General features: G+C 33.3%; 2 protein-coding genes across 2 annotated transcripts; both read left to right on the forward strand.

Moving 5' to 3' along the window:
- The first annotated feature begins 1,085 nt into the window (after nucleotides 1–1,085).
- On the forward strand, nucleotides 1,086–1,855 carry LOC126657214 (uncharacterized). Its single transcript, XM_050351874.1, has 2 exons — nucleotides 1,086–1,214; nucleotides 1,595–1,855. Exons 1-2 carry the CDS (start codon nucleotides 1,086–1,088, stop codon nucleotides 1,853–1,855), a joined length of 390 nt encoding a protein of 129 aa, XP_050207831.1.
- A 3,757-nt stretch (nucleotides 1,856–5,612) lies between these two features.
- LOC126656032 (cyprosin-like) lies at nucleotides 5,613–10,343 on the forward strand. The gene is made up of 13 exons (XM_050350481.2): nucleotides 5,613–5,707; nucleotides 5,787–6,128; nucleotides 6,245–6,305; nucleotides 6,558–6,652; nucleotides 6,741–6,853; nucleotides 7,011–7,179; nucleotides 7,264–7,303; nucleotides 7,422–7,486; nucleotides 8,120–8,233; nucleotides 8,423–8,487; nucleotides 8,598–8,874; nucleotides 9,560–9,648; nucleotides 10,064–10,343. Exons 2-13 carry the CDS (start codon nucleotides 5,796–5,798, stop codon nucleotides 10,146–10,148), a joined length of 1,506 nt encoding a protein of 501 aa, XP_050206438.1. The 5' UTR covers nucleotides 5,613–5,707; nucleotides 5,787–5,795; the 3' UTR covers nucleotides 10,149–10,343.
- The last annotated feature ends 2,690 nt before the right edge of the window (nucleotides 10,344–13,033 follow it).

Consider the following 13,033-nt stretch of genomic DNA (forward strand, 5'->3'; position numbering starts at 1 on the left):
TAACGGTGGCGTGTGGTTTGGAACGGGGCTGCCAATGTGTTAAGGCAAGCGAAAGATAAGTCTCTGGTTTCCAGTACCTACCACGCTAGGTTTTCAGAAGGAAGCAAGGGTTGAGATAACGAGGTTATCCAACCAAGTGTTTTAAAAACCGGAACAGACCGGCCGGTCGGACAGGTTGAACCGCGAACCGGCTAGTGGTCCGGTCTGAAACTGCGAAAAACCGGATTTTTTGGTTGGACCGGGTTGGACCGGTTGAACCGGATTGAACCGGTAAAAAACCGGATGTTGAACCGGATCGGACCGGATTGAACCGGTAAAAAACCGGTGAATCAGAATTTTTTTTAATTTTTCTTAAATTTATCAAACCGGTTGAACCGGTCATTGAACTGGTTCAACCGGTTGAACCGGAAACCGGTGGCCTCACCGGTTCGGCCACCGGTTCGGTTTTTAAAACACTGATCCAAACAGTATTTCTGAAACCAGATTTTGCGTATATGTGTATTTTCAGAAATCGTGTTACGTTAAAAGAGAAAAGTTTTAACGGTATTTTCTGAAAACGGATCGTACGCGAGGTGCGATCTTTTAATATTATTTGCGAAAAATTTCTAGAGGTTCTAGGCTTGCTACGGGTTTCGGAACAATCATTCCCATTCCCTAGCGCCGGTCGTGACTTGGATTAGGGTGGAATTCGGGTCGTGACAGCTACACTCATTCAAAGGCCCCTCTACTTTACCATTTGGACTCGAGAAGCCCCTGCACCAAAGTTCATCACGGCTGGGTCCCTTTACTTTTATTTTTTGACATTGTGAGGCCCTTACAAGGACGACAAATTCTGCGCGAGTTTCAATCACCGTTAGTCTCCGTTAAACATTTACATGTCATTTAATTGTAATATATATAATAGGACACGGTGGAAAATAGGTGAAACGTGGAAATGACGTGACAATCATAATCCAAAAAACCCTAAGTTAATTATTTTAATTTCTTATCATTTCTTTCTCAGTTCTTCCTTCCCGTTTCTTATTATTTCTTTCCGAGTTTGTCTTACTTGCCTTTCCTCATCTTTCCCGTTTATCATGTCTGAAATGCCGGAAGAATCGTTTGATGGCGTCGTCCCTGTAAGTGAACACAGTAACTGTAAGTGCGGGAAGAAGGCTAAAATGCTGGTTTTATGGTCCAATAAGAATCCTGGAAGGAGATTTTTCCGATGTGAGGTAACGTGATAAATTTAATTTGTTTTGTACTTGTTTTACAGATAATTTTTCCCACAGTTTGTTAACCCTAAACTGATTTAGGATTTTGAAGTTTTTGGTTATTTTAGGGTTTCTTAAACCCTAAACTGATTTTAGATTTTTAATTGTTAGGTTGTTTTAGGGTTTGCTAACCCTAAACTGATTTAGGATTTTGAATTGTTTGGTTGTTTTAGGGTTTGTTAGTTTTAAATTAATTTAGGGGTTCAAGTATTTGGTTAATTGTTTCAGGGTTTGTTAACCCTAACTTGATATAGGGTGTTTGAATGGTTTGCTTTTATTTTTTAAGGTTTATGCCTCTATTATTTGAGTTTATTGACAGCGGATTGTTTCTTGTTTCTTAGGTAAACTTGTGCTCATATTTTATGTGGTTCGATGAGGAGTATGCACACCACATCAAAGTCATGTTGAGGCATTTGAAAAATCAAGAAAGAGTATTGACGAAGGAGACTGAGTATTTGAGGGGTGATGTTTTCCGCCTAAAATATTTGATGGATCATGCTAGCACTCTTGATGCAACTGGGATGGAGAAGAGCTTGGAAGAGGTGAACGCTGACAAAGCCATATTAGAGACTAGAGTGGATGACCTGAACAAGGAGCTTTAAGATGGAGCTGAATAAGAAATTGGCTGAGATACTGGAGTATGAGAATGAGGTTAAGAATGTGAAGAAACAGAAGGAGTTCTGTAATTACCTTGTCATTGCACTTGTTGTGTTGTTGGTCACTTTAGTTGTCAATGGCAAGTAGGAGTGTTACTATCAATATTATGTGATGTATTAGTATGAATATTTATGTGTTGTTTAATTAGGATTGTATTATGTTGGACATATTAAGTACTTCAATTGTGATGTATTTGATGTCTCATACACTATGGGGATGGTGAGAAGAGATATATTTTACATCCCAGAGGGGCTTAAGTACTGCAATTTGGATGTATTAGTATGCTTATTTATGTACTGCAATTTGGAATTTATGAATGCTTGTTTGAGATGATCAGTCTTTGATAATTAATGCTGTAACTTTTTGTTAGTTTTGAAAGCTAACTTCCTAAAATGTAATAATCACCAACGGTCCTCGACCTTTACCCTAAACTTCCCTAAACCCCCTGACCTTTCAAAAACTTCCCTAAACCCCCTGACCTTTCTAGTGGCTCCATCCATGGCCCTCCTGATAAACAAAAACGAAAATTGCGGCGCCGCCAACGATTAAATCGATTTTCATGCCTTTTCCTCGCCACCTGTCTCCCACGTGACCCTCTCCCTCAGTCAGATTCATCAGTTCATCCCTCAGAGATGCAGTTTGACTTTTTAAATTTAAATTACAAAAAAAAAAAGTAACCGCTCAGTAACTTTTGTATCTCTTTCATCTTCATTCTGACATACACTTCCTTCCCTCTCTTTCTTCTCGAACTCTCCGTTTCCCACCACAATTGTTGCTTCGATTTCCTGTTCTAACACCATTCTTCATCTTCTATTCTTTCTTTGTTCTTGCATTGCGAAGAAGAAAAAATAACGAAGGAACAAAACAGAAATTTAGAGTAAGAAAGATTTATTTTTACTCTTGTTGTCTGGTTCATGTGGTTTAGGGTTTGATTAATGTGCTCTCTATGTCACAGGTTTTTATAGTGAAGGAATTAAAGAAATGAAAAAAAAGGGAAAATCAAAGGAAAGAGAACGAACGGGACCAACTGGAACTCCTGAAAATCAAAGGAATGAGAGCGATAGTGACGATGTAGTGGAAGGTATGTCAATTCTGACCCTATTTTGTTTGTTTTGGTGGATTTTGTTTTACTAGGACCACATCAGTACTTTGATATATTTATGTAAATGTTTGTTATTGTATAATTTTATTTGTTTATTGCTTTTGTTTATTTACTACTGTAGGACCACTAGTTGATTTGATTTGTTTAATCTTTGTACGACTTGTATTTTTTTCCACATTTTTGTTGATTGGCATTTACTATTCTTGTTGCGTTGCTTGATGGGTGTTGGTGTGTTTAAATATTTGTCTGTTTGCAGTGTCACCAGGAGGGTTAGAATTCTTTCAAATCAACCTTCACATTAATGGGGAATTGGGGGAGTGGGGCTACCATGATGGGGAAGTGTTGACCAACACTTATTTTGCAGCCGATATGGCTATGAGGAAATTAGATAGATGGGTGAAAAAACAGAAAGTTAAAGGATTGGTTGATTATCATTGGAAAGAAAAAGACAAGGAATTTCACGTTTGGATAAGACCGATAAATCACGAAGACGGTGTCATGGAAATGGCTAGGGCTGGGAAGAGGGATGGAGAAGTGGATGTCTATGTGAGGAAACTGACAATTAAAGACCTTGAGTCTTTAGTCCCTCATCCCCCGTCGCCCCCACATGTTGTACTTGAGGAGATACCAAAATCCAATGACACTTACGTGTATCCCACTCCCGTGAGAAAGGTAAGGGTTACACCAGTGGCTACCAGGGCTGTTGGTGAAGGTCCTTCAGAAAGTGGGGGGGTCATGGAGTAGAGAGGATATTGTGAAGGTAGGTGGTGATCATCAAAGCTTGAAAAGAGGTCCTTTTATAGCACTCGAACCTTGAATTAGGGCCAACATGAAGATAGACCAATATGTCCTCAAATGTAGGGGTTGAGAGAACCAAAAGACATATTTTTCTAACACCTTTTGAAGCTGGTCTCGAAGTGGTGCAAGCACCCCAAGAGCGAACCACCTTTTTGTGAAACTCTCGGTCATTTGGTGCGAGCAGCTCAAAAATTAAGCTGTGCTCGCACTCGCACCAGAGCTGGTGCCTCGTGTGAGCACCCTATTCTGGTGCAAGCACACAGGCTCCGACGATGCCCAACTTCAGAACTTCATAAATATTGTAGACACATCAGAATGAGTTGGTTGTTGAATCTTTGGAAAGCTCGGGATGTCTACTTTATTTCTTGTGAAGAACATGAGTTCAATAGAAGTCTTGAAGTTTCCAAAAGTCTTCAATCAATGCAGCAGGGTCAAGATATCCTTGCAATCGCGAGGCATACGTAAGCACCAACTTCAGAACTTCATAACTCTCAATAAACATGTCGGAAAGAGTTGATTCTTGAGTCTATGTAAAGCTTAGAATGTATAATATATTTCTCATGAAGAACAGAAATCCATTAGAAGCCTCTAAAAATTCTAAAATTATCGTTTAATGCATTGGAATCAGGATTGCAAGTCACCAATTGTCCTCTCAATGTTTCCGCTTATTCCCGGTTGATCTTCGAAACTCCAAAATACTTCAAATATGCCCCCAAACATTTTGATCTTGCACAAGTAGTCCCGAAATAGCTTAAGAAAAATAATAAGACAATGAAGCTAAAAAAATATAACAAACGTGCAAATTCACATGATAAAATGAAAAATAGGAGTGTATCTACTCCCGTCATCTTATCTCTAAAATGTTTTACACGTTTTTGGTTATCAGATTTTTAACCACGTTTGAACTTTCTCTTGTAACGTTATTTGTTTAACTTTAAAACCCTAATTGCTGGATTAGTTTTAGCTATGTATTATCATACACTAACTTTTGATGCTTCTACTTTTAATTTGATATACTAAACGAGTTTGTTATATTCTGCGGGATACACTATTATTAGCAAATTATCTTTTAGATCAGTGTAAATTCACGCTCAAACTATTCTTTTTCTTCTTCTTTTTTCGTCTCTATTTCGTATGAGAACGACAAAAAGTACTTTTTTAATCCTTGTTAAATTCAATTTTGCATGAACTTACATCTTGATATTTTAAAAATATTGAAATTATACAATTTTTATTGGACAATAATTTATACAGCATTTATTGTGTAACAAAAAAATATAATTGCAAATGATATGTAAACTTATTTATTGGACAACATTTATATATACAACATTTTTATCCATAACTATTAACTTCATATATATTCAAAGAATATTTTAAAAATCTTTTAATATTTAATAATAAACAAATTAATTTCTTTTATTTTCTATTTTGAAGGACAAAAGTAGTGTAATTAAGAAATAATATAAATGATGTGTAAATTCATAAATGATAAATTGATCCAATTAAACAATATGAAAGTTGAAGTATAGAATTGTAAATATGACTAAAGTTCATGTATCCCATTCCCAAATTTGCCTCCATTCAAACATCACATTCATCAACTTACTTGGGGAGTGGACTAGTAGTTAAGACATAGACTAGTACAAAGATTCATTACAGTGCTTCACTGCTCACAAATCTCAAATACTCAGCCAATTAAAAGACCCCACATAACTAAATCAAGGCCCTAAAAAATCTTAAACACTTGATAACCGCTAGATATAAACAGTCAAAACGATCTCATTCTAATTAAACCGCACACAATCACTCTTCTAAACAAAAGATACCAAACTCTGTCTCCACTTCTCTTCAAAACGTTATTTTCAAGAAATTTAAATTCTCTTACAATTCTCAGGTATGTAAATTTTAATTATTTCTTAAATATTATTCCAAATTATTAATGCAATTTTTGTAAATTTGTAATCTTTTTGCAGTTTTCGAACATGGGAACTAAATTGAGTGCTGTTTTGGCTGGTTTGATTCTATTACTCCCTGTGATTATGTGTGTTAATGATGATGGGTTGTTTAGAGTTGGATTAAAAAAGAAAACTTTTGATCATCAAATCAAAAACCCTGATGGAAAAAATGCATATAAAAGGTATAATAATGATGTTTTTGGAAATTCTGAGGACAGTGATATTGTTGCATTGAAGAATTATTTGGATGCTCAGTACTATGGTGAGATTGCTATTGGTACTCCTCCACAGACTTTTACTGTGGTGTTTGATACAGGAAGCTCTAATCTTTGGGTACCCTCTTCCAAATGTCATTTTTCGGTATGTTTTTAGGGTATTTTCTGATGTTTCGAGTTGATTATTGAAGTGTTTTATGGGTTTTGTTGTTGTGATTCATTGAGAAAAGAATTTGGGTTTTTTTTTCATGAATTGTGCAGCTTGCTTGCTATTTCCATTCTAAGTACAAGGCTAGTGAATCAAGAAGTTACGCGGAGAATGGTATGAATTATGATTCCTTTATCTTGGTTTAATTGTGTTTTGATTAGGCCAGGATAGTGATCACTTTTTGCACCCTTAGGAGTTTTTGATGTACTCCAATAAATGGCCCTTTCAGTTTATTGTATGAAATCATGTATATTCCCATAAATGAAAATTTGTTAGTTCATGCTTAAAAGAGGATCAATCTTACGATTTCATTGTTATAGACGAGAAAGTTCTCTGATATCTGTCTCTTTAACCTCTTTGATGCAGGTACATCTGCTGCCATCCGTTACGGGACTGGTTCAATTTCTGGCTTCTTTAGCCAGGACAACGTAAAAGTTGGGGATCTTGTTGTTAGGAATCAGGTAATGCTGGAAACAAAAACACATTTTTGGTGGCATTAAAGTAATATTGCAGGTTAGATTTATTAATGATAATGTTTCTGACCGTTAGGATTTCATTGAGGCAACAAAAGAGCCAGGTATCACATTCTTGGCTTCGAAGTTTGATGGTATACTCGGACTAGGGTTCCAAGAGATCTCAGTTGGGAAAGCCATTCCAGTTTGGTAAGTAAATTCATTTCAGCAGTGTAATTCTGAGAATTACTAGCTTGAAAATTACATATTACATGAGCATCGTCATCTTATGAAAAGAGTAAATTGATTTGCGTATTTTTATATTTGATCTTTTGTTATTATACTTAAACTTATTGTATTTTAACAGGTATAGTATGGTTGATCAAGGTCTTGTTAAAGAGCAAGTTTTTTCATTTTGGTTAAATCGTATAGTTGGAGGAGAAAAAGGGGGAGAAATTGTTTTTGGTGGGGTAGATCCTAATCATCACAAGGGTCAGCACACTTATGTTCCTGTGACTCAAAAAGGATACTGGCAGGTTAGTTTACCAACTTGAATTATATCTTGCTGCTGAGATGTTTCCTCATCAAATTTCATAACGATGTGTTTCTGCGATTTGCAGTTTGATATGGGAGAAGTATTAATTGGAAATGAAACAACTGGTAACATATAATTTTTTGCCTACTATTATCATTATCACGCAGCTCTAAGTTTTCCTTTACGGTGCTAGCCATTTTGCTTGTGATATTAAGTAAGTTGGATGTATCTACTGCTTGTCAGGATTATGCGCTGATGGCTGTAAGGCAATTGCTGATTCTGGAACCTCTTTGCTAGCAGGCCCGACAGTATGTACCACAATCTCTATTTCGTTTTACTTTAGCTCCTACTTGCTAAGTTGAGCAGCTAACGCCAAACATGGATGTGGATAAATCGCTCATAAATTATAGGATTCTAGTTATTGCAAAATTTGGTAATGTAGATGAGTTCCATCTTCATAATTTAGCCTTTTCTAGGCCAGTTTGATGTGAAAGGAACTACTGATAGTCTGATATGGTGCTTTGGTCTTGTTTCTTTTTGTTTCGCTAAAAATATAAGATTTACTACTTTGCGGAGCTACAAGAAGCCATGATTCATCTGATATTTATTTCAAGTAACTCTAATTGCATGATCATTTTGATCACAATTCTAGTTTTTATTTTCTTTCTGAGCAATGCAGCAGTTAAGCTACATGATTATTAAGCAACATGTTGGGTTTGACATAGCCATTTTCAGCGTCTGTTCTCTATGGGTTGATCATCAAATCCATTTTTAAAGAATACGAAAGGTTCAATTCAAATGCAAACTTGGACAATTTTCTGCATGGTTCTATTATGCATAAGTTGAATTTTGATTGGCTTCATTATGATCTTGCAATTATAATTTGATTGAAATAAAATTGCATTTGATTGTCATTTTTACATTTTGTTTCATATCCTTAGACTGTGATTACTCAAATAAATCATGCCATTGGAGCCTCTGGTATTGTAAGCCAACAATGCAAGACAGTGGTAGAACAGTACGGAAAAGTCATTCTGGAAATGCTGTTATCTCAGGTAAACAATATCACTTTTTAATTTTGTAATAGCTCTCGTGGTCTTTTCCATTTTATAACTTTCCATAAAGGTAGACATCTTCCCACCTGCTAGAACACTCGTTTTGTTACCTGACTCATAACTTCAATCTCCTTTTAATGAACTATTGCATTTTTTTCCCATTCTTTTTCATCCCCTTGGCTAACGCAGGCACGACCAGGGAAGATATGCTCTCAAATTGGATTTTGTACCTTTGACGGGACTCGAGGTGTTAGGTTAGTTTGAACCTAGTTTCGCCACTAGATTTAGGATTTTTATATGTCACCTAATTTATTAATTGTGTTACATCTACGACATCGCAAATAAATTCATTCTCTTCTTACAGTACAAACATTCAGAATGTGGTGGATGAAAGCAAAGAGAGGGCATCTGATGGTATGCAAGATGCCGCATGTACTGCTTGTGAGATGTTGGTCGTGTGGATGCAAAATCGTTTGAAGCTAAATGATACTGAAGATCAGATCTTGAATTATGTGAATCAGCTATGTGAGAGGTTGCCGAGTCCCAATGGAGAATCGGCAGTTGATTGTAGCAGTCTATCGACCTTGCCTAGTGTCTCATTTACAATTGGTGGTAAAGCTTTTAAGCTGACTCCAGATCAGGTATGTTATTATGCCATGAATGCTAAATTTCTTGCATTTAATGAAAAAAGTGAAAAGATCTAAAAACTAAATGGAGATATATTTTTTCACTGTTCTTCTTATTTTCCTTTAAATTTCCAGACCTGAAACCACATTTATAAAGTTTGTCTCTGCTGAATTTTACTAAAAGATAAGTAGAATAGTTTTCTCTAATCTGTCCTACATTAAACACGTACCAATCTCTTCTAACCATTCACGAATCACGACTAGTGCCGGTTTGCACTTTCTTCAACGCCGATTCACCTGGTTTGGCCTGCATCATACTGCATTTCCTCGATTTTGATCGGCTTTTTGGTCCGAATCTTCTCGAATTCATCTATAATGATCATACAAATGCAAATATAAGGACATTTACATGATCAAATGAGTACACAATAAGCACATTTATACCAATTAAAGCTTGAAAATTAACTAAATTAAATGTTTAAAATGCACTTATCGTCCGCACTTATATGCCATTCTCACACCAATATGAGAGCTTTCAAGAAACATGAATGTATTACCATGTAAAACGACAACATGGAGATCATTTAAATCGATCAAGTCAACTTAATTTAACTCATATCATATGTTTCTGCTATTATCTTGATTTCATTTATCCATTTTTCTGTTTGATAACGTTTCCAATGGCGGTGCCATGGAACAGTACGTTCTCAAAGTTGGAGAAGGAGCCGCAGCTCAATGCATCAGCGGATTTATTGCTTTGGATGTGCCCCCTCCTCGTGGACCACTTTGGTAATATTTTCTCCCATTATTGCCTCTTATTATATCATCTTTTAAATTTATCTTATTATTTATTTTAGATGAGCATAGTAAGTAATAGTACCTAGTGCTGACAAATCTTGCATGACTTCATAATCATAGAAATCAGTTCATATAGACTCATCTAGCATAAATACGAGAAAAGATAACTATTCGATGGTTGCCAAATGAGTAAAATCAGACTCAATTGATTTAATTGACCAGAGTTGGCTTTAATTAAACCAAAATCTTTTAAAAAAATCAGGCTATTCTTGATTAAACAAGTAGTTGTAATCGATAAAAGCGGTAAATTTTTAGAGTTCCTTGAAATCATAGGGCCTTAAATAAAAAACTTGTAAATGCTATGAGGATGCAGTCTTATTATACTAGTGGTGCTGTTATGATGCAGGATTCTGGGAGATGTATTCATGGGTGTTTATCACACGGTGTTCGACTATGGAAATCTACGAGTCGGATTTGCTGAGGCGGCCTAAATAGCTGTCTTCCGGCCACCAATATGTACAGTAACTTATTTTCTCGAACCTATTTGGCTAATGTACCAGTGATGGAAACAAAATCGATAATTAAAGAGTAAAGCCAAAAACTTGTTGGCAAGTTGTTTGTGCTTGAAATATTATGCATCACACAGATCTTAATGTCAACTTGAATGCGTGACCACATTGTGATTACCTAGTCTCGGCTAGCTTCTATACAATTCTTGAAAGTCGTAGTATGGTAATCGCCATTTTCAACTCTATTGTCATCACTGTATAATTGACACCCCGACATACTCTTTTCGGTTTATAATATTTGTTGCATTTGATTTTGACATAAAAATTAAAAAAAATACCCAATCCGTCCCATTTTATTTGTCACTCTTTTTTACTTTTTAATGTTCTGAAAATAATGTCACATTTTGTATTAGCAACACATATTTTCCTTAATCTTTAATTACTTTGATATAGTATAATTTAGTCGGTAAAATTAAGGAAGTAGTTGATTACATCATATATTCAAGATAAAGATGAGATATAAAAGGAAATTATATGACATTTATGTATTTTAATAAGTTTGAATATAAAAAAAGTGACAAATAAAGTGGATTAAGAAAGCAATTATTAAATCTTAATTTATTAATACTTTTATTAAATTAAATCTATTTTGTAATTTATTAACATTTATATTTTTTTTATATTTGTATTATTATATTCTTTCAATAAATTAATGAAGGATAAATTCAAAAAAATAGCAATAATATTCTTTTATTTTAAAGTGACAAATATTTGAACCAAATAAAATTTTCAAATGCGACAAATATAATGAACCGGAAGGAGTATTAACATATGTGTAATGGAAACATTATATGAGATATTGTTCTTGTTGAACATTTATTATTATTATTATCCTAACCACCTCATTATGCATTTTGTTCTTCGAATAATCTAATGACTAATACTCGCTCATAATCATAATTTGACGATCAATCTGTTAACAAGTGGAAATAACAAATATTTATTGAGTTGTAAAAAAAACATTTGCTTGAAAAAAATACAAATTAACTAATATTCTTGCATAGAAGTAGATGCTACAGCTGGCTATGGGCCGGGTCAGCCCGTGAACCGGCCCAAAACCGGTCAAATCTGGAACTGGAGCAAAACCGGCCCAGAATCGTGGAAAGACCGGTTCCGAGCCGGTTTTAAATTTTGAGAGATTTAGAAATTTACCTAAAATAATAAAATAATAGAATTTTATACCTCAACATGAAAAAGTCAATACAAATACATCAGAGTTTTAACTGTTTTTGAATTTTACTCCCCGTGTACTAAATATTTGTCATTATACTCTCTATGCAATTTTCTCTCTCACACTCTTTCTCTCTCTGCGCGTCAGCCTTTACACATGCAAGACATAGTTCTTTTATTCTTTTTAATTACCAATTTTTTTTACTCATCTTTATATTACTTATCTGTTGGTATTTTTTTTCCTTTTTAAATTACTTGTTGACATTTTTTTTATTTGTTCAATTTTTTCATTTCTTTATTTTCTTTTATTCTTTAAACTAATTATAAATATTTTTTTTAATTACATGATATCTTTTTTTTCTTTATCTCTTTAACTTTTCAAAATAATATAATCATAATATTTTCACAAAAAGTAATACAGTTTATTTTTTAAATTTTAAATTACTTAAAAAGAATGTTAATAATAAAAAATAAATTTTTATAAAATATTTGAATATATTTAGTTTAAAAATATTTAATTTTTTTATTTAATAATTATATATGTAATTTGTTTTTCATGCATGTATCATATTATCATACTATTATCATAAAATCTTATCATACTATTATTTTCACATTATCATCTCGTTATCATAATTTTTTGTTCATGCAGGTATCATATTATCATACTATTATCATAAAACGTTATCATAAAATCTTATTATATTATTATCTTCACATTATCATCTCGTTATCATAATTTTTCTGTAATTATTTTTTCATGCAAATATCATATTATCATACTATTATCATTTTATTATTAACATTATCAGCATATACTATTATCTTCACATTATCATCTCGTTATCATAATTTTTTTGTAATTATTTTTCATGAAGGTGTCATATTATCATACTATTATCGTTTTATTATCATAAAACATTATCATATTATGATCTTCACATTATCATCTCGTTATCATAATTATTCTCGTAATTTGTTTTTCATGCAGATATCATATTATCATACTATTATCATTTTATCATTAACATTATCATACTATTATTTCACATTATCATATCGTTATCATAATTTTTATGAAATGTCTTTCCATATTAGGTATCATATTATCATACTATTATCATAACTTTATTATTATTTTATTATCATTTGGTTATCACTGATATCACAAATCTTTTTATAATTATATTTTCACGTACGTTATCATCCAATTATCATAACATTATCATACTTCATTATCATCTAGTAATCATACTGCAGTGTTATGATAACGACATGATAATATAGTGATATTAACATGATAATCAGACACTATTTTATCATACATTATCATAGATATTATCATAACATTATCATATAGGTACCATAAATATTATCATCTCGGTATCATATGATAATGTTATGATAACTACATGGTAATGTTATGATAACGATATGATAATCAAACATTATTTTCTGCATAAAATCTTCTTTTTTCTACAATGTTGTGATAACTACATGATAATGCAGTGATACTCATATGATAATCAGACGTTGTTTTTATAAAAAAAAATATTTTTCTCTTCAGTTTTATGATAATGATATGATAATGCAGTGATAATTATATGATAATTAGATGCAGTTTTTTTGCAAAAAAT

This window comes from Mercurialis annua, linkage group LG7, assembly GCF_937616625.2.
Source record: "Mercurialis annua linkage group LG7, ddMerAnnu1.2, whole genome shotgun sequence".
In the NCBI taxonomy this organism is placed as follows: domain Eukaryota; kingdom Viridiplantae; phylum Streptophyta; class Magnoliopsida; order Malpighiales; family Euphorbiaceae; genus Mercurialis; species Mercurialis annua.